The sequence below is a fragment of the Eutrema salsugineum genome, unplaced genomic scaffold (assembly GCF_000478725.1).
Source record: "Eutrema salsugineum unplaced genomic scaffold, Eutsalg1_0 scaffold_5, whole genome shotgun sequence".
Lineage (NCBI taxonomy): Eukaryota > Viridiplantae > Streptophyta > Magnoliopsida > Brassicales > Brassicaceae > Eutrema > Eutrema salsugineum.
In genome coordinates this window covers 13508903-13531211 of record NW_006256612.1, presented here as the reverse complement: position 1 = coordinate 13531211, position 22309 = coordinate 13508903, and the positions used below count along the sequence as shown (strand labels likewise).

Below are 22309 nucleotides of genomic sequence, written 5' to 3'. Positions count from 1 at the left end.
TTTCCCGCATGAACTTTCATTTCTTCTTCAAAATTATTGGAGAAAATGGTTCTGCATAGAGTTTCGTAGGAGAGATTTGAGAGGATCTGCCTATATTTAGACTTCGTTTCTTAAGACCAATATTATCTTCGGAGTAAAATCGGTCTCAGCTAATTTTAGTAACCGACGACTGAAAAATTTGGATGGTGGTGAGGAAGCAAGGTTCCATTGATCTCGCTACAGAAAACGAAAACACAAAAGAGACTCAAGAAACAACAACAATGGCGACGAGTACGACGACACGTCTTCTGAGTTTCATCAAAACAAGCACCAGTTATTGAACTCTACGAATCCACCATCAAAATCAGTCATTATGCAGAGAGGTCCAATATTTGCTGTCTTGTCTTATTTTTCTTCTTCCTGATACAGTACAGAGTATTGTGAAATATGAATATGTACTAAGTAGTTGTTGTTGTTACAGAATATTACGGAAACAAAACGACGACGTACACGCAGATATTGGTGGTGTCATCCATCGGTTTGATGATTGCAGCCGCAGTGCATTACCGTCTAAGAAGGCTACGTGACTCCAAAATCATCCCTCGTCTCAAATCATGTCACAAACACAAAGGCCATGAGAAGCTCGAGAGATTCTCTCATTACGTCGCTAGGCAAATGGGGTTCAAGGACAGAAGAGACTGTCCAAATCTCTGCAAGTTGGCAGCAGAATACATCAGGAAATCAGAATTGTGTGAAGAAGACATCTACAGCTTTTTCTCTCAAGAGCCTGACGCTGATTCTCTCTTCATTAAGCTCGTTGAGGAGTTTGAAAGATGCATTCTTAGCTACTTTGCGTATCACTGGAGCCACGCCGATCTCATGATTAGTCAGGTTCGTATGTGTGTATCTATGTGTATGTTAGATATATCACACAATTATAGACCAAAACACTCAATGAGATCATATATGAATCTCAGATACTGAGTGCAGACGCTGAGCCCAAGAGGAAGCTGAAGCAGATTGTGATGGCAGCTACAAGGTAAGGAAGACAAAACCAAAACACAATTTAGAAGCCGTGTCTTGTATTTTAGTGATTCATTAATGATATTGTGGGTATATATATATAGGGAACAGAGGATCAAGAGGGTGACTAAGAACTTGAAAGTGGCGAGAGTGTTCAACACTTTGGTAGAGGAAATGAGAGCAATGGGGATCGCGTCTATGGAAGACTCACAGTGTACTGAAGTTATGGCACCAGTGGCTCACAAGGACCGAAGCCCGGTTCTACTCCTCATGGGTGGTGGGATGGGTGCAGGAAAAAGCACTGTTCTCAAGGACATACTCAAAGAGTAAAATCAAATACCGTCACCTGTCTATAATACATACTTAAACGTAAAGCTGTGTAGTTGAAGCTTACCTGATTGTTTTCATCATGGATTCAGAGCGTTTTGGGCAGGAGCAGACGCTGTGGTGATTGAAGCTGATGCTTTCAAGGAATCTGACGTCATTTACAGAGCCTTAAGCTCTCGTGGCCATGTGGATATGATCCAGACTGCTGAACTGGTAAGACATGTTTCTTCAAAATCACACCTCTCAAGTGGATCAAAAGATTGATTGATTCTGAGGCTTGAATGCTTTGTAGGTTCACCAGTCATCAACAGATGCAGCTTCATCGCTGCTAGTGACGGCTCTGAACGAAGGGAGGGATGTGATAATGGATGGGACACTCTCTTGGGTACCTTTTGTGGTGCAGACAATAACAATGGCGAGGAACGTGCACCGTCACCACTACAGAATGGGAGCAGGATACAAGGTTGGTGATGATGGAATCATCACAGAGAATTACTGGGAACGGATTGGTGAAAGACAACAGACGCAGGAGGATGGGCGTAGGAGAAAACCGTATAGAATAGAATTAGTTGGAGTCGTGTGCGATGCGTATTTAGCAGTTATAAGAGGCATTAGGTGAGTGCAAGCAAGCAACTATTTATCAATCTATCTGTCTTTCAAAGTAAGTCTCTCAACTTGCTGTGTTATGAATTGTAGGAGAGCTATCATGTGTAGAAGAGCGGTTAGGGTGAGATCGCAGCTGAGATCTCACAAAAGGTTTGCAGATGCGTTTCCTACGTATTGTAACCTTGTTGACAATGCTAGACTCTACTGCACCAACGCCCTGGAAGGCTCACCAAAGGTTAGTGATTACATCGAAACCGTTAAATTCCATACTTTTATTCAAGTCATGAAAAGAAAGTACACTTGATTGAACAATGAGACCAATGCTTAAGCCAAGATCCTAGACCAGTCCAGATTGCCCCAAAACTGGTGAAAATACTAACAGGTGGAAACTGTGGTTGTGGCAGCTGATAGGTTGGAAAGAGAAGGAAAAGACGTTGCTAGTGGATCCAGAGGAGATAGACTGTTTGAAGCGAGTAGGAGGGTTGAACGAGAATGCAGACTCCATTTACGAGCTCTATAATCAACCCAATCCTGCTTGTGAAGCTGGATCAATCTGGAAAGACATTGTTCTTTCACCTTCGAGGTTTAACATTCAACAGGAGCTCAAATACTCCATTCAGAAAGTTGAAAGATCTAAACAACAACTCAACAACATCAAAACCTGATGAGAAACAAGTGAGTCACCCATATTTGGGTTTACTTCTGCATCAAATCGACAAGTAAGAACGGAAACTTGATAGAATACATCGAAGCAAGTAAAAACTTGGTAGGAGGTACATTTGTTGATTGTATAACTTCCATGTTCATCTATACTCAACAAGAAAGGCAAAAACCTGAAATTTAGCTGCGAGAAGTTCGATTTTTGTTGCTTCTCGTACCCCATTGATGAAATGAATATCCTTAAAAGCGATTTAGCTATATATGATTGAAGGAGAGTTCAAGCAACCATGAATTACAAGAACTTTGAAAACAAACAAAAGATTAAAAAAAAAAAAAAAAGCAAACAAAAGTCACTTCAGGATCATTGGATTATACAAAAGACTACCACCTAGAGAGAAAGCTACTTCCATGTATCGTTAACACTAAAACCCTAATTTCACTTCTTCCCCCTTGACGAAGCCCTCTTCACTGGAGACTTAACCGTCTTCAAACTCTTCTTCTTCACCGGCGTCTTCTTTTTCGTCGCGATCGCAGCTTTCTTCACCGGAGCCTTCTTCTTCCCGGGAGACGTTACCTTCGATGTTTTGACAGCCTTGGCTGGTCTCTCCTTGGCCTTGGGCTTCGCGGCAACAGCTTTCTTCTTAGGCGCAACAGTGGCCTTAGGCTTGGCACTCACTTTCGGCTTGCGAGCAGCAGCTGCCTTGGGTTTGACTGCCGATGATTTCTTAGGCACCTTTGCAACCTTAGATTTGGAAGCCGCAGTAACCTTGCCCTTCGATTTGGAAACCGCCGCAGCAGACGGTTTCTTCTTCGCCGGAGCAGATGTCGCCGCCGCCGCCTTCGGAGATGATGCCTTAGCAGACGGAATCTTAAAGGAGGCTTTGACCTTGACAAGCTTCTCAGAAGCAACGAGTCTCTTCAGATTGTGAAGCAGCATTTTCCTGAATGTCGGCGAAAGCTCTTTATGCTTTTCCTCGATGAACTTCTGAATCGCGTATTGGCTAGATCCAGTTCTCTCCTTCAACGTAACGATGGCATCCTTGATCATCTGAATCGCAACATAAACAAAACTCAAAAATCAATCTCTAATCTCAGAAATCCGAATCCGGCTCGATAGAAAACGAAAAAGGAAAAAACAAAAAAAAGTAGATCGAATCTCATACCTCTTCGTAAGTAGGATGAGTAGAAACGGTTTTCTTCTTCGGAGCCGCAGAAGCAGTCTTCTTCTCCTTCACTTCCTTAACTTTCTTCGTTTTTCGTCCCTTCGCTGCAGGCTTCTTCTCCTTGGCTGGCTCCGGCACCGACGTATTGGTTTCGTCCACAGTAGAGACATTCTCATGCTCCATCTCTTGCGTCGTCATCACAATGAATCTAAGATCTGAAAATTTGATAGCTAGAAACCGTAAATGAAATTTCGAGAGAAGAGGAAGTTATGGGGATGGTTTATGAGATCATCGGGAACGTCCGATTTATATTGGTTAGATGTGTATTAGACGGCATTTCATATCTGTCTTCTGATTGGTTAAAATCATAAGTACGCGGATCGCTACTCATTTCCCAAGTTTGAATATTAATCGTTGGATCTTTATCTATCAACGGTTTAGAAGGTATGACTTTCGATGTAGGGATTGAGGGAGTTAGTGGATGTGGATTAGATGCTTTGGGCATATTTGCTGTGCTTTTAGGCTCGATTGTTTTGATCATAACTCGTTATATACTTTACGAAATTCATTTTTATTTTTTGCATTGTGTAGGAAATTCTGTGAGCTTTCGTTCGACTATCTAAACGTGGTGAACGGATTATTCTGCAATGAGAAAATCGGTTATGACTCGAGATATGTCATAACTATTGTTTTTCTTAGTAGTGTTACAGTATATTTGGTTTTCCGAATAATGCTAAGACGAGATTTGAAAAAAATTATGTTGATCCGAACCTAAGCAAATCAAGGAGTGAAACGAACTATGAATCGTGGAATTTTGATTACTTTTCGATGCAAAATCATTTGATTAGATACTACCCAAGATGACCATCTTCTAGAAATGTGTTGCACAGCACTTCGTTTTGTTGATGTGATACACATCTATGTCAAAAAAAAATAGTCCGAAGTAAAAACATTTCATAAACTGTGATCTACTACTTTAAGCGTGTTATAAAATTAAATTTAATCAACAGTGAATATTTATATAATTTCATTATAGTTGTGATGTATATAGGTTCTATTTCGTAAGAGCAACTCATGTACATTAACCATGTTCATCAGATATCAGATATATTGCAACACATATACACGATATACCAAATAGTGATTACAAGTTCTGTTTGCATCCGTCATATAAATATTATATAGTTGATTTTGGTTATCCAAACAAAACATGGTTTCTTATGTATTATGATGAAACATGGTGTCTTATGTATTATGAAACATGGTTTATGAGATATTTTTCTTTTGTCAACCGTTAATAAGATATTACTATTCTTCATTGGGCATCTGCTGATGAATCATTTGTTATGCGTCCTCACATTCTACTATATAAAGAAGATTTTTGGAGGTTTCGAAGAAATAATAGAGGAACTTTCTGAATCTTCAAGATACAAGACTTTGTTTCCACTCCATTTGTTCCGATGTCAACACTCGAGACCTAATTCGAAACTACAACTTCCATAGAAGTGAAGTCGTGCCGAATAAAATGCATATAAATCAATCTAAAATCTGAACTACAACACTTGATAATAAAGTGACAACAACATTACACATGCAAGCCCAAAAAGGACACGTAGTAAAAGAAGCAAATTTTGGATTTTCTTGAACAGATCAGCCTCTCCTGCAGGTAATGTTTCTCTCTTGTATTGCTTTGAGAGATTCCATAGAGAGGGAAAAAGCTTACCCTGCCTCCAAAGAATATTCTTCATGCAAAAAGAGTCTCTAAAGTTCTTCACTTGTTGCATTCCGGAAGCTTCCGAGCATAGACAAGCACCATCATATAATCCTTTGCAGAGGAACCAATCGATGCAGCAAACCTTTGGCGATTTGAACTTCTCTGCAACCATAGATCCACCACTTTCTGAAGCTCCAGCGTCGGCATCACCGCTTCTCCCATACATCTTATCTCTATCTGCACAGAAACCATTAAATGTCTATCTTTGATCAACCAAAAACATCTAGAGGCCATACTTGCATTTAGCTTTAAAGACCTGACCTGATGCATACCTCACTTTCACTCTCGAGATCTAGCTTCCTCATGAGGTACTTTTGTATGAAAGAAACTGGAATATTTCCATCCCTGCCATGGAATGAGACAGCGAATTAACTTCCCCAACAAAACAATTATTAATAGCAGAAATGTGAATTTGTGTTAATGTCTTCAAGAAAACTACTTTGTAAAAGAGAAAGAGTGACTAATCAATTGGCAAGTAAGTGGAATATAACAAGAAACAAATCCAAGAACCAACGAACCTACCTTATTCTCAAAAAATTTGCAGGAATTTGAGGCAAACAAACTTCCCTGAAATCACCAAGCCCTTGTCAACATACCAACAGAACAGAAACAAAAATGTAGAAAAAGTATCATGAAGGGAAAGAAAATTTTCAGATATGAGAGGAAGAATCTCACTGATCACTGGACGCCACAAGTGAGAACCAAACAGGACCATATCTCCTCTCCCGTTTTGCACTTGACTCATCTTGTTGTGGTGAATTTCTTGTATCACCAAAGTTGGTGGCAGACCTTTTGCGTTCAGTCCTACGCATTCTTTTAGGAGTAGCAGTTTCTGATGTTGTAGGATCACTATGATTAGTCGTTTCATCCTCACGTTCACATCTACTTTTTTGATCCTTAAATTTGGTCTTTCTCCCTTGAAACTGTTTGTGAGATGCTTTAGCGTGCTCAGATTTCGAGCCTTGCCCTTGAGAAGCAGAAGACTTCAACGGCTTTGTCCTGTTTGCCACATCGACCAGAAAATTTAAAGGTTTCCAATCCATTTTGGAATCCCAGGGTTCATCACCATCTTTTTTTTCTTTATTGGAGAAGGACTCTGCATATGACTGCAAAAGGCCAAAATAAAACTTAAATGAATAGGAAGCCAGTTACACTATTATCCAAAATCCACTGAGCATTTCGTTTTCGATACGTAAACATATCCTTCACCTTCTTTACCTCCTTTTTATTCTGAGTGAATTTGTCGGGTGAGCTTGTGTTCTCTAGAAGATCATCCCCAAAAGATTCTTCTTTTTTGACAGTTCTCTCAGCCAACGAACCACTATCACGTAACTCTTTTCTCGTGGCCGCTTTAGTTCTTCTTCCCGTTTGTGCTGACACGCTAGGTGTGCTTACAACCAAAGACGACATAGATCTCTCCTTCCTCCTTGCTGGTAAGGACACAATTTCAGGAGCTTTCACTTTTCTTCGTTTTAGAGGAAATATTTTGGCTCTCAAGTCTTGCAAATTGTGGTCAGGCCTAAACAACATTCGTGAAAGTGGCTCCTCAACATACATCAAAGTCAACTACAAAGCTCACATTTTGTAAATAACGAGTAAGGAAAACGAACGTACAAAAAATACTCCCTTCTTATTCTATTTCACATAGTTCATTCCATCAACAAGAAAAACAAATGGCTTCAGTCAAGGAGCAGAAGAGATTTATGACTGCTAAACCAATTTTTGATGAGAAATGGTGGAGCTGAGATAGATTCACTTACCTAAGCTTCTCCAATGGGGTGCTACCGAGGTCGATATTGCATACTGGACAAGACTCTATCTCATCCTCTGTGATTTTCTCGTAGATGCATTTCCTACAAACTATATAGGAGAGTAATATCAGACGTTATCTCATTCCAGTAGATAGCAACTATAATATAAGAACAGGATGATTTCTTTTTTGCTTAATATCAAATGTGACTAAATCTGAATAATTTGTCTAAGAAACTAAAAGATATAACAGTTGATTTCTAACTTGGAAAGAAAGTTCAACTCAAACTGAATTCCATACTGCTCCAAATTTCAAATTATGTTAGTAGCAGCCCTCAAGTTAATCAAATTCGTGAGACACATTCGTAAATCTGTGACTTCCTTCCACCACATCCATTTTTAGCTACACTAGTTTAAAGTTCACAGATCAAATCCTCCGCTTGCAGACCAGAGGTTAATTGGAATCAAACGGTTTGGTACAGGAACTAATCGATCTTACTGGAAGTGTCCTCAGTAAACAAGCCTCAAATCCACAAATTTTTGAAGCTGCAGTAAATCAGAAACAGCTTGCAAAATAAGTGTTACTTTCTTAGTCCAGCTTAAGCGAGCACTTTCATTGTTAAAAAGGGAGATTTGCTCTGCTTTACATATTTGACTCGCATTGTTGTTATATACCATTCAAGGATCCAAGTGATACCTTAAAATGTATAAATTAGAGATCCCTCTCAATACATGTCTGACTTGATTGATTTATTAATAACAGGTTATGGCAAAAGCTAGTCGGTTAGTAGCAATCAATATATGCTCAGATAAATTTTCTTCCTTTCTATACGTTGAAAAAGTTGATTGGTTTTGCATACAGAAAGGTAAAATATCTTAAAATTTAACAGAAATACAGTTCTTTTGTTTGTTTAATCAGAAATACAGATAATGGTTGAAGATGCAAAAAAGATGAATCCAACAAACAATATGACCCGCTTACTATTGTACTTGTTCTATCGATTAAAGGACGAGAGGAGATCAAAATTCAGAGGAAAATTCGACAACATGGCAACGAATTTTGAAACAATGGTGGGTTAAAAGAGGAAAGAGGAACTGACATGTGTGAAGGCACTCGGAGATAGTGGTGGCGTCACGGAGGATGTGGTCGCAGAGAGGGCAGCTCAGGCATGCCTTCATCGTCTCCCTCTTCACCTGACTCACCATCTCTCTTTCTCTGCCTTTCTTTCTCCTGGGCTCAATCTGTCATCCCCAAAACTGCATGCCGACGAAATACGCGAACGCTCAGATTTGTGTCTGTCGTCTCTATCCCAAATCAAGCTGGATATGATAGTCCCTGAAGTGAAACAATTTCTCCTCAATCGGACTGGCGCAAATGGAAGCTGATGGAGAGAGAGAAAGATGGAAGAATTGACGTACGATTCGGACAGGAAGAAGACGATATGACTTTTTGACAATACAAGTCCAAGGGTTTTGAGTTTAACTTAGCTCTCCTCTACACAAGAACGAACGCTGCCTGAGACGTTCTTTTCCATTCTTTCTTTTTTTTTTTTCTTCCAAACTAAAATACTGTAGCAGTCTACATATTCAATTTTTTAAAATAAAATAAAAATACAAACAAATACCGAAATACGTAATCAAATATCGAAAAAGAAAAAGACTACCTATGGAACTAAAAGTCAAGTATTCTCTGATGAACTTATAGGTGGTATACCTTACTCAAATTGTTTAAAACCAAAAAAAAAAGGGAAAATAGATTAGCATAAATACATTATGACTGCTAAACCAAGATAAACCAAAATGTGATGCGAAAATGGTGGAGCTGAAATACAAAACAAGATTAGCTTACCTTAGCTACTCTAATCATCTGACTTAGCTTAATAACCACGTTCATAGATAATTTCAACTGCCTGAGAAAACGAGATAAGCTTCATACCAAGACAAAGAACGTTAGTTGATCATACTACAAGCATGAATATTCAAGCCTCAAATCCAGAAAACAAAAAAAACACCTATTTTGAACCTATAGATCAACAATAGCTTCTGCAAGGCGTTATGCCATTACAAATCTTGGACGAAGTGTATAACGAATCATCATAGACATGCGAAGCAATCTCCAAATTTTAGATTTAAAAAAGTGTGAAGGTTTTGCAGGATGTCACTAACAAATCATGATGGGCATACGTTAAACTATGCGGTCTTTATGTTTCAACAACAATTTTGCAATACAATGAAAAAGACGTCAACTAACATTTTGATAACTTCAGCATTGCGCATATATAGCCGCATATTATCTTTATATGACATGGCTTATGATAAATTTATTCAGTTTCACAATTTATTAAACCAATTTGATAGACAACTTACTTTACCTCTACCGTTTTACACAAATTACATTAGTTCCACCATTTTATAAACTAAAATACTTCATGTAAAATCAGAATAAGATAAACCTCAGCTTCTTCATTGAATTAAAAGTAACAAAAACCCTCAATCTTTACTCTCACTTATGGTTGTTAAAGACCGTTTTATAGTTATACTAACTCCTTTTTCTAAGAAGTAAGAACCCTAATTAACAAATAAACAGCTAACAATCTTTTGTTCAGGAAAACATGATTAACAGCATCCGCAAATAAGGTATTTTCGTCATATTTTTCTTCTGTATCATTTGTATAATTCATTTACAAAAACGTATACTTGTATGTTTTTCAAAATAGGCAATCTAGCCTACTTTTCCCTTTTATATGAGACTGGAAATACCTCGTCGACTTGTTTTCTAGGACGTGGAGATAACTCCATCCACGTGACTTTTTCCGATTGGGTGATTAATGTTAATTTCCAAATGAAGACATTAATTACTTACAGCGTCATCAACGGTTTAAGCACATGTCTTCACATGTAGACCTGCCCACACCTGATCCTCATCTCTGCCCACATCACACTATAACTCTATAAATATTTGACATCTCAACACGAACACCCAAAAATTATATCATTAAAAATCAATTCTTTCGACCTACTGTGTATATAAATAAAAATTTCCATAGACATAATATAAATAAAATAAAAAAAATCATTAAACAATGATTGATGTAATTTAAAAGAGCAGAATCCCCAGATGATGCATGAAGAAGCTCTGAATCTAACTCCCTCCGACCCCAAATCCAGAAATCGAAGCGAAGAATATAATTTGCCATTAGAGCAAAGCAATCCCAGAAGGATCTGAAAGCCCTACGTTTGTTTAGCGTTTCATTTTTTCTGCTTGTTGATCAAGCACGAAATCTCCGAGATTTGTGAGGAGTCCCTCCGTTACGTGCTGCTTCTTCCTGGAGACCGATTAAGGGTTTGATGAGATACGGATAGTTCTAGAGGAAGATAGGTTTAGGGGAAATTTTTGTTGGTTCGTGTTTCGCATATTCATGAAGCAAATCCGTCGATGGCAGAGGATTCTGTTCCTCTCCCTGCTATCGATATCTGTGTTCGCTCCGCTTATTTTCGTCTCGAATCGGCTTAAGAACATCACTCCCGTTGGTCAGCTTCGTCTCCTTATCTTTTTAGATTCCTTTTTTTCTGTTTTTCTGTCTAGCAGATGTAAGATATGGCTACATGTTACTGAATGATCGTGTGGAATTGCTCGATGGCTTTGATCTTTGATTGAATCTCATGATATTTGCCATCGGCCTGTTTTGGTTTGATGTTTTCTAAGTCTTCTTGTTTCTCATCTGAGGTTTGTTTTGATTTCATTTCCGATTGTTTTTTCTGGCAGGTCGGAGAGAATTCATTGAAGAGTTATCTAACTTTGTAAGTGTGATGATATCATGGCCTTCAATCTGTTTACTCCTCTGTTCTGATTGATTGAGAGATTCTTCGTCGTTTTGACTGCTTTAAATTAGTTAATCGATTGAGAGATTCTTCAGCTATATTGTTTTGATTGTGCTAAGTTTTCAGGTCTTAGTCTTGCTTATATTTCTCGAACAATACACTTTAGCTGATATGCTACCATTATTCTGCAGAGATACAGGACACATGACCTTAGACTTAGCGCTGTGGAACAGGTAAGTTAGCAGTGACAGGCTCCTCCAAGTCATCTCCTTAAGCCATTTAATCATTCATTTAGTTGAAATTGTTCCACTTTGTGATTTAGGAGAATGGAGAAGGCTTGAAGGGGCCAAGGCTCATTCTCTTCAAGGATGGGGAGTTTAATTCTGTAGTTCGGGATAACCCATCTGATGAAAGTGATGGTGTTTTCCAGTCTAATGAGAAAGAGAACACAATTGATTTCTCAGGAATTGATGGTGGGATTATATTCCTAATCTTGTTTTTTTTTTTTTTTTTTTTTTCGCTGTGATTAACTCTTCAGCTTTCTTATCCGTAGTAATCATGGGTTTCAGGTAATAATCACAAAAACAGGGAAGATCAAGTGATAGTTTCACAACGGTCGACAGCAAGCTCGGATGCAAAGGTTTGCATTTAATCCAACTGATTGATAAAACATGAATTTGATGAATCAACTCAGCTGAAGTAACATGAACGTGACGAATGCTCAGGCTATGATATGAAACAATTCAATAATTAAGTTCTAGAATCATACTACAGGACATTACGCTATATGGTACTAGTTGATCTAGTGCATAGAAAAGCCAAGTTAGGCTTCCATCAAACTATTCAGATCATACGTTTAAACAATATGATTTATTATTTTGTTTCAGGATCAATCTCTAACAATTAATCAACAAGCTAATAAGCGGGATTTCAAGCCCCCTTTATCCAAGGGTGAAAAGAACATAAAGGTCCAGCCTGATAGAGTAACAGATGTGAAGATAAAGGAGATCAGAGACAAAATTATACAAGCTAAAGCCTACCTGAATTTTGCCCCACCTGGAAGTAACTCTCAGATTGTGAAGGAGTTGAGAGCTAGGATGAGAGAGCTGGAACGGGCTGTTGGTGATGCGACAAAGGATAAGGATTTGTCAAAGGGGTAAGCACAACTGCTTGATTTAAACGGAGAAAATACCTTAATTGCAACCAGAAACTTGCTGTTACAACTACAGCCTTTTAGTGACAAAAATCTGTGCTGTTCAAGAAAATTCATATGGTAACCTCTGGTATGGTTGTTTCTTTCAGCGCTCTTCGTAGGTTGAAGCCCATGGAAGCTGCATTATACAAGGCTATTCGTGTCTTTAACAATTGCCCTGCCATTTCTACCAAACTCCGAGCCATGAATTATAACTCAGAAGACCAAGTTCAAGCTCAGAAAAACCAAGCAGCATATCTAATGCACCTTGCTGCAAGGACCACCCCAAAAGGGCTTCACTGTCTCTCGATGCGGTTGACATCGGAGTACTTTGCCCTGGATCCTGAAAAAAGGCAGATGCCTAACCAGCAGAATTATAATGATCCTAATCTCAATCATTATGTTGTCTTCTCTGACAATGTTTTGGCCTCTGCAGTCGTTGTTAACTCGACGTTATATTCTTCAAAGGTACATTTTAACATTTCTTCTGTTTTATTCTGACAGTTATGTGCTGTCGTTTTCTGATTTACCAGTTGAATATCATTATAGGGTATGTTTCAAGAGTCTTATTTGCTTCAGCCACTTATTAATCTGGGTTCGGATTGCTGTTTGCAGGAACCGGAAAATATAGTACTCCATGTTTTGACTGATTCACTTAATTACCCAGCAATCTCAATGTGGTTTTTGCTAAACATTCAAAGTACAGCTACGATCCAAATCCAAAACATTGATGATATGGATGTCCTGCCTTCAGATTATGATCAATTGCTGATGAAGCAAAACTCCAGTGACCCAAGATTCATTTCTACCCTCAATCACGCACGCTTCTATCTCCCGGATTTATTCCCGGGTTTAAACAAGATTGTACTCTTTGACCATGATGTAGTAGTTCAAAGAGATCTAAGTAGACTGTGGAGCATTGATATGAAAGGGAAGGTGGTTGGTGCTGTAGAGACTTGTCAAGAAGGTGGACCTTCATTTCATTCAATGAGAAAATTTATTAATTTCTCAGACGCATGGGTCGCTAGGAAATTCAGTTCTGAAGCTTGCACGTGGGCGTTCGGGATGAATCTAGTTGATCTTGAAGAATGGAGAAGACGGAAGTTGACTTCTACATACATAAAATATTTCATCCTGGTAAGCAAATCACACTCTCTACTGAACTTACTTCAAATTACTAACATCTCTAGTCCTTTAGATGCTTTAAATACCTCTTCAAAAAATTTCAACCTAGTCGTTTGTACACCACTCTATCTGAAAAAGATAGTATTTCGATTTTAGTTTTGGCTCTCTGGGGATGAAAGGTTTTGAGTTTGGAAATTAGACACTATTCAGAATAAATAGTTGTAATTAGCAAACGAACATAAGTGAAGCTAGTGCAAAAATAGTTTCCTAAAAGAATGAGTGGTTACAATCGACAACGTATCTTTTTCTCTATGTACATACACAGCTTATATGTGTGTATTGAACCTAAACCTAACAGCGATTTTTGGGATATACTTTTGTGGCAGGGAACAAAGAGAGCTTTGTGGAAAGCTGGGAGCTTACCAATAGGTTGGTTGACTTTCTATAGGCAAACATTACCGTTGGACAAGAAATGGCATGTGATGGGGTTAGGTCACGAATCAGGAGTCAAAACGGTTGACATTGAACAAGCTGCGGTTATACACTACGATGGGATCATGAAGCCGTGGTTGGATATTGGAATAGAGAAATACAAACGTTACTGGAATATACATGTCCCGTACCATCACTCTTACTTGCAACAGTGCAACATTCACGCTTAAAAAAACAAATTCCCACAACTTAGGTTTCAGTTGTCAGAAAAAGCTTCTCAGCATGTTACCAATATTATTGATTAGCTTCATTCTTTAACTCATATCAGTGTAAATTTTTGGTTCTTCTTTTTCCTACTTTACAGAGCTCAAATCTTAGACTTAGTTACAGCAACAGATTGTTCTCTTCTCTTGAAGACCTATACAGAATGATTACGTTATTTCACACTTATCTTTTTTGACATATATGTTTTCCCTAATTGTGTGTCGATCCACATCTATTTTAAGGATGGAGGAATTCACCAAACAACTTGTTTCTTTTTTTCATGTTCAGTGTACATTAGGAAATAGAAATTTTACCCGAACTCTTTTGTGTGGAAGGAAAGGGATGAGACGTGACAGGTGGAGAGAAGCAATTGGTAGAATGCATATCCAATTTAGATAAAAGACTTTTTCCATCAGTTGCTAAGCTACAACTACAAAAACCAAAAAAAAAAAAAAAGGTAAACAAAGAAAAACAGAGACTCATCTGGTAAAGTCTGGTGAGTTTGGGAAGAAGCTAAAGACAATGGCAAGCCTCACTTCTTCCGTTGCTCGTCTTAATCTTCTTCTCAAGCCTTCACTCGCAGCCATCTCCACTGAGCCTATCTATGGTAAATTCTCGTTTGCGTAATCTCCCTTCTACTTATGAATCTGAATTGGCACTGTGTAATGATTGTTTGTTCAGGTGTTCCCCGGATGAGTAAGAGAAGCAGTGGAGTGAAATGCTCGATGGAGACAAAGCAAGAAAAGAGTTCAACGGCGGGTGCGTCTGCGGTTGCGGCTATGTTAACGGCGGTGATGAGTAGTAGCCCAGCAATGGCGTTGGTGGACGAGAGGATGTCTACGGAAGGAACAGGACTACCTTTTGGTCTGAGCAATAACCTCTTAGGTTGGATTCTGTTTGGTGTGTTTGGTTTGATCTGGGCTCTTTACTTCACCTACACTTCTTCCCTCGATGAGGATGAGGATTCTGGACTTTCCCTCTAAAAAAACTTGCACTCTGTTTCTCTCCTTTTCCAGTGAACATAAGTGTGAAACAATAAATTGCTCTGTATTTTGTGAAGTTGACAAATCGTCTCGCAATTCTGTTTTTGACCTGGATTCAATAAATGTATTGCGTCAATTGAAAAGCCCATTAAAACGTAGCCAAATCCTCTAAATCATTCTTAGGCCTCGCCATATTGATTGCCAGAAGAACCTGTAAGCAAAGGCGTGTTGAATTCAACTGTGAACAATTTGCGGAAAATGTTCAGTCTTAGCGAGCTCGAACATACACTAAGAGTGCCTCCGCATCTCCTTAACCACCCCCTCGAAGATGCCATTAAGTCAGTTCTTCAAAATGAGTTCTCTGAAGCTATTCCACTCGTACTTTCACCTGAAGTTTTGGTTTGCCCCTCTGTAGGGAAATATAGATGATGATGGTTTGGGTTCTGTTTCTTGGTGGGAGTCTTTTGACCAGCTTGATCAAGAATAGTGAGAACTGAGACCGAGTAAAACTGAACCAAACTTTATACCCAATTCTGATGAAAACTAAAAGATTCTTCAAACTCTTTTTTTCCTTAATATAGGAGATTAGGAATAATTGCTATATTAAACATAGAAAAGCAATGACACAAACAGAATTTAATTACAGAAGTTATGAGGGATAATGGAGTTGGCTGAGAAGATGATGTATGTCGGGAGCATGATGATCCTCTGCACGGATGCGATCTGGTTGAATCCAACGGCCCTCAGAGTTCCTCACCATTCCTTTGTTTGCATCTTGGCGCCAATAAGGTGGTACCATGAAATGGTCTTTCAAAAAATCTGATGCTTTGTTCACCAATGCTGGATCTCTCCCGCTTGATAACACGAATCTCTGTCCTTTCCCGTGATACCTGAATATTATTAATTTTAGGATTAGAGTCTCGTTAAACTCGTTTTCTCGATGAATGAAAGACCAAAATGTTATTAAATTCGAAGCAAATTATGAAATTTGTACGACAAGTATTACTATCGTTTTCTTGTTAATAACTTAATAATGAGTGCGACTAGAAACAGTAACGAAAGTTTGACACTTGACAACAGAGATAACGACATGGCAACAACATTAATTTAATATCCCTTTTCTTAATAGTCTCGATCATTCTCTTACTACCCATAAAGCAGTGCCACGTTAAATGATCACATTCTTATAATCCCGTATTTTATGAGAAAAAACAAAATGTTTACTAATTCTTTGAGATCGTATTAAATAAAGAAGGTTGTTGGAAATGTGAGATTCTCAAATCTCAAGATACACCGGGATCTGTCTCCTCCATTCTTTGACTTGTCTAAAGTGTTAGCTGGCAATTTAGGTTCATACATTATTAAATACTCATCATATATTCTCTAAATTATTACTGCTCTTGATTATCTTAAAACCAAATTAATGTTATTGTCACGAATATTAAATAATTTTTCACGATGAAGTGCAAGTAAAACAAAACTACAGAAAAGTGACTCCTATATATTTTCATTAACTCCACCAATTATATACTAAAAGATTGGAAAAATAGAAAGACTGACCCGTCAAGGAGATGGAGAAGAGCTTCCAAGTTATGGGCGGTAGAAGGATCAACGGACGGCTTGAGGAAAGGCGAGTTCTGGTGATCCAACGGCAGCTTCTCCCCCACGTGGCAGTAGCACCACGGCAATCCTCCCGCCAGCTTCATAAGCGCGTGAGGCGCACTCTCGTTCAGAAACAGCCCCGGCGATTTAGTGACGACGTCATGCTCGTTCACAACCCTCAACACCTTCACTCCCAACTCCACCATCCTCTCCTTGAATCGGATGTTCCCGACGCGAGGACCACCGTACGTGAACGCCGTCACCGGAATCACCTTCCCTCTTCTCGTCCTGTTCATTCCCATCTCCGCCACGTCGTAAGCGCTTAGCACCGCCAACGCGCCTCCGAGGCTGTGTCCCGTCACCGTGATGCTCAGATCATCTTCCTCGTCGCCGTACCTCTCCACCATCCGCTTCACTTCCGTCAGAACCTGCTCACGCGCCGAGAATTTCGAGAAATTGCAGGCCGTGTCTTTGTCCGTGTAGAGATCCAGAAACCCGGATTCGGCTTTAACTTCCGGGTCGGGGCACCGGAATCCGTTTCCGGATACCGGTTTGAGGAAATCCTTGAGATCCGCGATCCACTCGAGTCGCGTGACGGTTCCTCTCCAGGCGATCGCGATGTCGCGGCGTCCGAGACGGCTGCGCGTGGCTTCGTCGTCGGAAACCGCCACGTATCCCATCCAGTTGGCGTTTTTGCTCCACACCTTGGACCATCTCGATTTCGAGAAGAAGTTTGGGAGATTGATGTTCGACGTCGCGTAGAGGTAACGCGCCACCTCGTAGCCGGAATCGAATATTCCGAGCGAATCGAACAGCTTGTGCCGCGTGAATCTACAGCTCCCACAGTACCTGGAAAACGGGTCGAAATCGAATGCGTCGTAGCATGCCTGGGCCATTTCTCCGTACCTGATTAACTCGGATCTCAGAACCGGGTCCATCGGATCCATTAGCCCGGCCCAATCATCTTCTCCTTGGATCTTCCGCCACGTGTCCCTCAAACTATTCGATTCTTTAGCTTCTCTATCCCGCCGGCGAATATCCTCCGCCGTCGTAATCCCATAGCTTTCATGCTCGAGCCGTGAGGATATTGAAGCGTCATCGGTTCTAGACATCGCCCTTGTGGCGGCCGCCGGCGACGTTCTCGCCGGAAAAGTGGAAAGAGTAGAGTGTGGAAAGTGTGTTTTGAGGGAAAGAGAGTGAGCTGATTGGTTGATCGGTTTAGGGAGAAGAAGGTTGTGGGAGGGAATAGTTGCCATTGTTGAGAGCTCAATGAGTTTCAGGTTCATAACGAAGTTTGTTTATCGCACCATTTTTATATAAACATGTATAATGATAAATTAATATAAAGACATGCTCGTGCTGCATGCATATTATTTTCAACTGTGGGTTTTATACGGTAATACGTTGAACGTAGGATACAATAATTAAAAGATATTTGGGTTCCATTCAACAGCTATTCATTTCTCCTCTTCTCGTTTTCTGTTCCCTCATCCAATTGCATCATTTTACACCATCACGATATTACTTATTTATTTACTAGTATACTTGTTAAATATCCTGGAATGAGCTACGTGTGCTGGTCTTTTGGTCCATATGAATTTTGATTTATTTTCCATATTCCACATTAACACGTTCTGAAACGTGGTCAACAATTTTTGATAGAAAATTGAATACCATGTTGACAAAAAAAAAAAAAAAAAATTGAAAACAGTAGCTAACTCTCTGAATAATTGACTTTAATAATATACTAAAAGATAAGATCAAAAGACAAAACATGTGTCAGCATAGGAATTTACTTGTGTTATATGATTCCTACTACATAACACTTCCATTGATCTTCCCTAGCTCTGTCGCCTGCATCCTTAGAATTATGCGAGTGTCCTTAGCCAGCCAAGTAAACGAAGAAGGCCAGCATCAAGTACCCGTGATTTCTTCTCAAGCCCTACAAAACAAAGGATGAAAGTGGTTGCTTCTTATCCTCATAGCAATCAACAAGTCTCTATTACATATTTCCAAAATACGGCTTCTCTCACCAATGTCAGCAGCTACGCGATGAGCACACATCACTCCTGAGAAAGCCACAGCTATAACTCCCTGACCAGGAAAACAACTATCCCCAACGCAGTATAGACCATCTATAGCCTATTATTAGTCAAACCATTCTTTCATTAGCCAAACCATTTCTCCGCATGCACAACCATCTATCCTTTCTTTGACTTACAGTTGTATTGAACGGCATTCCCAATAGACCTTTTGGGGTTCCTCTTGGCATTGGCCCATATGTTCCCTTATCCCGAGCAAGAAATCGCCTGTGTGTTCTTGGTGTGCCCACCTGCCTTATAACACCTTTAGATACACAGGCTAAATACCCAAATTATGCTTGCTTATCATGCACTGTCTCATATACAGATTTCTCATATCATGCAGACCTACTATCACAACTTCTACAATGTGCATGCTAATCGCACGGGAACAAAGAACAAGCCTAACCTCCTTGAACGTTATCGATGAACTGAGCCCTGGAAACAGTTTTTTCTCTAGCCGCTCTATTATCCCAGCAGCCACATCTTCTTTTTTCGCCTCATACTCTTTTGGAGGGAGTCCCTAGTACCGAAATTCACATAGATCGAGAAATAAAGATGTGCATATACACACTAATTCCAGAAGATGTTTCTAAAGCTGAGAAAAACTGCAATTATAATTAAAAGGTATATATCATGCTTGGTCTAACTCTCCTAAGACCAGCCTTACCTCCCAATCCTCGATGGAAGAAGTTGTAAATATGTGCAGTATATGTCGACCATTTGGGGCTAAGGATGGATCAAGAATGGTTGGAATGCTGAGGAAGATACTGCCATAAGGTTCCTCCAGATTCTTCCAATTGTCCTACAGGTGCAACAAAAGGACATAGTCCCTATTCAATAACTTTAAATCTGACAAGGAAATAGATCTTAGTAAGAAACTAACAAACCTCAAGCACAAAATGATGGCAATCTGTATCTGGAGGGAGAACCTCTGCTTTAACACCCATGTGGATTGAAAGAAATGATGGAGCCTTGACATAGACTTTCTGGAAATTTTCTTCTTCTTTTGGAAGTTTTTCTTCTTTTAACAGCTTCCCTACAGCACGGCAATACCACCATGAAGTGTTCTAACAAAGTAAGGCACATATTCGGCTGTTACATAAGCCATTGTTTTCTCTTACCAAACGTATCCCATCTTGTAGCATTTGAAATTATCGTTTTAGCGAAAAATTCTCTTCCATCTGCTAGCCTTACACCGACCTGAAATTTAAGGTCGATAAAATAACATAACTAAAAAGGAATTTCAAAAGGTCAAGGAGAAATAAAACTTGGAATTCCTGTAGCAAGATTAAAACTTACAGCCTTTCCATCATCAAGTATAATACTTTTCACATTAGCCTTGTAGAGTATTTCACTGCCTTGATCAACAAGTCCTTCTGCCAAAGACTTGGCAATCCCACCAACACCACCAACAGGGTAGTTAATTCCTCCATAGTGCCTGTCACATAAAACCTGTCCTTGAACATATAAGAAAAGAAAAGAACAGAAAGGGAAACAGAGGTAGACACCGAATACTAAAACAAGAATCCTACCATACTTGCATTGATCATCGGCGTCTGCAAAGCATTGACTGTGCTCACAATGAAACACTGCAGGCAAATTTGAAGGGTGATAGTCATGCAACGTTCTGATTGTTAAATTGGGTAAAGAAACTTGCGCATGTTTCGACATAATTATTTTTTTTCTCTTCTCACCTCTGCATCAATGAAGGACAATAATTGAGGATCCTTTATGTACTTCCGAGCTATATCCCCAGCATTTTGGGGCAAGTAATAAGCTGTAGAGCACAGAAAATAACATTAAATGATCCATGTCAGATGATTTTGATGCGTATGTCTCTATAGATGTGTGTACACTCAGGGCATTTAATAAATACACAAACATCAAACATTATTTAAAGAATCCAAACTCTTTTTAAAAGGTTCAGACGAATACCGAGTGTCAGGCATTCAAGCGGCTTCTGAAAGAACTGTCCAAAAAGGTAGAGAGGCTCTTCTAGTGACTTTAGTTCCAGAGAGTTCAATGAGTTGAAGATCTGTTCAAGTTGTAATAATATAAATATATTGCATGAACACTCGTAAAAGTTTGAAAACAAAGTCACATCAGACCTTCCAGCAATCGCCATAGAATCCAAGGATCCCTTCCTTCTCGTGGGGAAACTTGCTCGTAAGTTCAGCGATGAAATCATCGTATTCTCTATGAATCTGAACAGAAAGGTTATTGGGAAGATGGAAATGGACAGTGGTAGGATCAGGTATAACCTCCATCTTACGACCAACTGCCTTCAAAGCCTGAGTTATCAAGTTTAGATTCCCCTGTTCACTTCAAGTTAAGACATTACACTTCAACTTAGGACAAGATTCTCATCTATAGGAGAGTCCAGTAATACCAAAAAAAGTGCTTTTCTATAGCTTTATGTTCAATTCTCCTGAAATCAAAATTTTTGAAAAAAGGTGAAGAAGACCAACCTTATCGCTGAAACCAAACATCACAGAAGAGCCAACATCGAAAGTATATCCATCTCTTTCGTAATAACCAGAGCTCCCACCAGGAATCAGATATTTCTCGAGAACTAAAACCCTAGCTTCTTTAACAGCAAGCTGAGTCGCAGCGACCAATCCTCCAATCCCGGAGCCGATGACAATGGCGTCGTACACACGACTCTCTCCTCCACTAATTTCATCTCTCTTCGTCTCGTCTACGGTACCTACCGCACTTGAAGAAACAGATCTCACTGCAAACATACGATTCTTCTTCCGATTTCGACCATGAAACCCCCAGAACCTTGATGTAGTAAGCCTCTCCTCACTGAAATTCGAAGTCTTCAGTGCGGAGAACAAGGAACTTCGACCATCACACTTCACGGGACTTTGAATACACAAATTCATGCTGCTAAGCTCGTCGTGACTGTATTGTATCCTTTGGATATTCCCAAAACCAATCAATTGATTACGACTCTAATAGCAAAAACGAAACAAATTATTCAGCCACAAATTCTTCGTCAGCTAGATTTTAGGCAAAAAAAAAAATGTTTTATCCGAAATTTTAAAAATTGATTTCATTTCATCAATGGAAGGAAAAATATGTTTGGTAATGAACTCGCTTCTACGGACAAGACGATACAAAAAAAAAAATCTTTATTTTTGGTGACTTTGAAATCCTGACCGTTGATTTTTGCTATCTGTGTGGTATATCCTTATAAGTTATAAGGCATTAATAGCCGTTAGATTGTCTTTTCAATTCAATTTCTTTGGTAAAAGCATTTCTCTTTTTTAATTCTCGAAGGATTTTTGTGGTGAATCTGATTCTCTTCTCCATTGTTTTAATCAGCATTCTTCCTGTATCATTTTGCCTTTTTTTTTCTGATTTTCCTGTATCATTTCTGCACGTTAAATATAAATTATCTTCTCATTTGTTTTACTTTCCCATTGACTGATTGTGATTTTGGTCTCATATGATTCTTTGATCATTATGGGTTAATAAACTGTTAATTGTTAAAAGGAAACCCCAGGTTAATTAAGGAT

At 39.2% G+C, this 22309-nt stretch overlaps 7 protein-coding genes across 12 annotated transcripts; 3 read left to right on the top strand and 4 right to left on the bottom strand.

Annotated features, from left to right (window-relative positions):
- Positions 1 to 352: 352 nt before the first annotated feature.
- On the top strand, positions 353 to 2600 carry LOC18994198. Its single transcript, XM_006417821.2, has 8 exons — positions 353 to 362; positions 461 to 870; positions 957 to 1018; positions 1107 to 1328; positions 1422 to 1542; positions 1622 to 1944; positions 2026 to 2170; positions 2340 to 2600. The coding sequence occupies exons 1-8, from the start codon at positions 353 to 355 to the stop codon at positions 2598 to 2600; spliced, it is 1554 nt and encodes a 517-aa protein (XP_006417884.2).
- A 232-nt stretch (positions 2601 to 2832) lies between these two features.
- Positions 2833 to 4046, bottom strand: LOC18994197 (histone H1.1). The gene is made up of 2 exons (XM_006417820.2): positions 3759 to 4046; positions 2833 to 3643 (listed from the first exon to the last, which is right to left on the bottom strand). Exons 1-2 carry the CDS (start codon positions 3954 to 3956, stop codon positions 3032 to 3034), a joined length of 810 nt encoding a protein of 269 aa, XP_006417883.1. The 5' UTR covers positions 3957 to 4046; the 3' UTR covers positions 2833 to 3031.
- A 1142-nt stretch (positions 4047 to 5188) lies between these two features.
- Positions 5189 to 8812, bottom strand: LOC18994196 (E3 ubiquitin protein ligase DRIP1). Of its 5 annotated transcripts, XM_024153346.1 has the most exons (8): positions 8701 to 8812; positions 8382 to 8617; positions 7293 to 7392; positions 6742 to 7051; positions 6208 to 6638; positions 6055 to 6099; positions 5805 to 5877; positions 5189 to 5709 (listed from the first exon to the last, which is right to left on the bottom strand). In XM_024153346.1, the coding sequence occupies exons 2-8, from the start codon at positions 8485 to 8487 to the stop codon at positions 5530 to 5532; spliced, it is 1245 nt and encodes a 414-aa protein (XP_024009114.1). In that variant the 5' UTR covers positions 8488 to 8617; positions 8701 to 8812; the 3' UTR covers positions 5189 to 5529. The 5 variants fall into 5 exon arrangements, with proteins under 5 accessions (XP_024009114.1, XP_006417882.1, XP_024009115.1 ...); XM_006417819.2 differs by having other exon boundaries at positions 8382 to 8778; XM_024153347.1 differs by having other exon boundaries at positions 6751 to 7051; positions 8382 to 8778.
- A 1550-nt stretch (positions 8813 to 10362) lies between these two features.
- LOC18994195 (probable galacturonosyltransferase 6) lies at positions 10363 to 14308 on the top strand. The gene is made up of 9 exons (XM_006417817.2): positions 10363 to 10812; positions 11048 to 11082; positions 11295 to 11336; positions 11426 to 11576; positions 11673 to 11743; positions 11991 to 12259; positions 12406 to 12763; positions 12911 to 13432; positions 13807 to 14308. Exons 1-9 carry the CDS (start codon positions 10701 to 10703, stop codon positions 14080 to 14082), a joined length of 1836 nt encoding a protein of 611 aa, XP_006417880.1. The 5' UTR covers positions 10363 to 10700; the 3' UTR covers positions 14083 to 14308.
- Positions 14309 to 14543: 235 nt separating this feature from the next.
- LOC18994194 (photosystem II reaction center W protein, chloroplastic) lies at positions 14544 to 15235 on the top strand. The gene is made up of 2 exons (XM_006417816.2): positions 14544 to 14723; positions 14798 to 15235. Exons 1-2 carry the CDS (start codon positions 14639 to 14641, stop codon positions 15097 to 15099), a joined length of 387 nt encoding a protein of 128 aa, XP_006417879.1. The 5' UTR covers positions 14544 to 14638; the 3' UTR covers positions 15100 to 15235.
- Positions 15236 to 15631: 396 nt separating this feature from the next.
- On the bottom strand, positions 15632 to 18099 carry LOC18994193 (phospholipase A1-Igamma1, chloroplastic). The gene is made up of 2 exons (XM_006417815.2): positions 16660 to 18099; positions 15632 to 15989 (listed from the first exon to the last, which is right to left on the bottom strand). Exons 1-2 carry the CDS (start codon positions 17985 to 17987, stop codon positions 15749 to 15751), a joined length of 1569 nt encoding a protein of 522 aa, XP_006417878.2. The 5' UTR covers positions 17988 to 18099; the 3' UTR covers positions 15632 to 15748.
- A 311-nt stretch (positions 18100 to 18410) lies between these two features.
- Positions 18411 to 21820, bottom strand: LOC18994192 (prolycopene isomerase, chloroplastic). Of its 2 annotated transcripts, none has more exons than XR_002898042.1 (13): positions 21254 to 21820; positions 20894 to 21100; positions 20721 to 20820; positions 20480 to 20562; positions 20318 to 20374; positions 20085 to 20237; positions 19907 to 19985; positions 19673 to 19821; positions 19453 to 19587; positions 19192 to 19305; positions 18923 to 19037; positions 18735 to 18843; positions 18411 to 18643 (listed from the first exon to the last, which is right to left on the bottom strand). XR_002898042.1 is itself a non-coding variant. In XM_006417814.2 (13 exons), exons 1-13 carry the CDS (start codon positions 21671 to 21673, stop codon positions 18570 to 18572), a joined length of 1791 nt encoding a protein of 596 aa, XP_006417877.1. In that variant the 5' UTR covers positions 21674 to 21819; the 3' UTR covers positions 18411 to 18569. The 2 variants fall into 2 exon arrangements, 1 of the variants encoding a protein (XP_006417877.1); XM_006417814.2 differs by having other exon boundaries at positions 18923 to 19033; positions 21254 to 21819.
- Between the last annotated feature and the right edge of the window lie 489 nt (positions 21821 to 22309).

Bases quoted from the DNA above. Each gene is read 5' to 3' on its own strand.
- LOC18994198 (XM_006417821.2), top strand. The intron at 1,019-1,106 runs GTAAGGAAGACA...ATATATATATAG, and splicing joins ATTGTGATGGCAGCTACAAG to GGAACAGAGGATCAAGAGGG. The intron at 1,329-1,421 runs GTAAAATCAAAT...TCATGGATTCAG, and splicing joins CTCAAGGACATACTCAAAGA to AGCGTTTTGGGCAGGAGCAG.
- LOC18994197 (XM_006417820.2), bottom strand. From the start codon at position 3,956: ATGACGACGCAAGAGATGGAGCATGAGAATGTCTCTACTGTGGACGAA. The intron at 3,644-3,758 runs GTATGAGATTCG...GTTGCGATTCAG, and splicing joins CTCATCCTACTTACGAAGAG to ATGATCAAGGATGCCATCGT.
- LOC18994196 (XM_024153346.1), bottom strand. From the start codon at position 8,487: ATGGTGAGTCAGGTGAAGAGGGAGACGATGAAGGCATGCCTGAGCTGC. The intron at 7,393-8,381 runs GTCAGTTCCTCT...TCTCCTATATAG, and splicing joins CTCCGAGTGCCTTCACACAT to TTTGTAGGAAATGCATCTAC. The intron at 6,639-6,741 runs GTGAAGGATATG...GGCCTTTTGCAG, and splicing joins ATAAAAAGGAGGTAAAGAAG to TCATATGCAGAGTCCTTCTC.
- LOC18994195 (XM_006417817.2), top strand. From the start codon at position 10,701: ATGAAGCAAATCCGTCGATGGCAGAGGATTCTGTTCCTCTCCCTGCTA. The intron at 10,813-11,047 runs GTCAGCTTCGTC...TTTTTCTGGCAG, and splicing joins TAAGAACATCACTCCCGTTG to GTCGGAGAGAATTCATTGAA. The intron at 13,433-13,806 runs GTAAGCAAATCA...CTTTTGTGGCAG, and splicing joins ACATAAAATATTTCATCCTG to GGAACAAAGAGAGCTTTGTG.
- LOC18994194 (XM_006417816.2), top strand. From the start codon at position 14,639: ATGGCAAGCCTCACTTCTTCCGTTGCTCGTCTTAATCTTCTTCTCAAG. The intron at 14,724-14,797 runs GTAAATTCTCGT...TTGTTTGTTCAG, and splicing joins CTCCACTGAGCCTATCTATG to GTGTTCCCCGGATGAGTAAG.
- LOC18994193 (XM_006417815.2), bottom strand. From the start codon at position 17,987: ATGAACCTGAAACTCATTGAGCTCTCAACAATGGCAACTATTCCCTCC. The intron at 15,990-16,659 runs GTCAGTCTTTCT...AATAATATTCAG, and splicing joins CTTCTCCATCTCCTTGACGG to GTATCACGGGAAAGGACAGA.
- LOC18994192 (XM_006417814.2), bottom strand. From the start codon at position 21,673: ATGAATTTGTGTATTCAAAGTCCCGTGAAGTGTGATGGTCGAAGTTCC. The intron at 19,986-20,084 runs GTAAGTTTTAAT...CTTAAATTTCAG, and splicing joins TACTTGATGATGGAAAGGCT to GTCGGTGTAAGGCTAGCAGA. The intron at 19,588-19,672 runs GTTTGTTAGTTT...TTGCACCTGTAG, and splicing joins GCCATCATTTTGTGCTTGAG to GACAATTGGAAGAATCTGGA.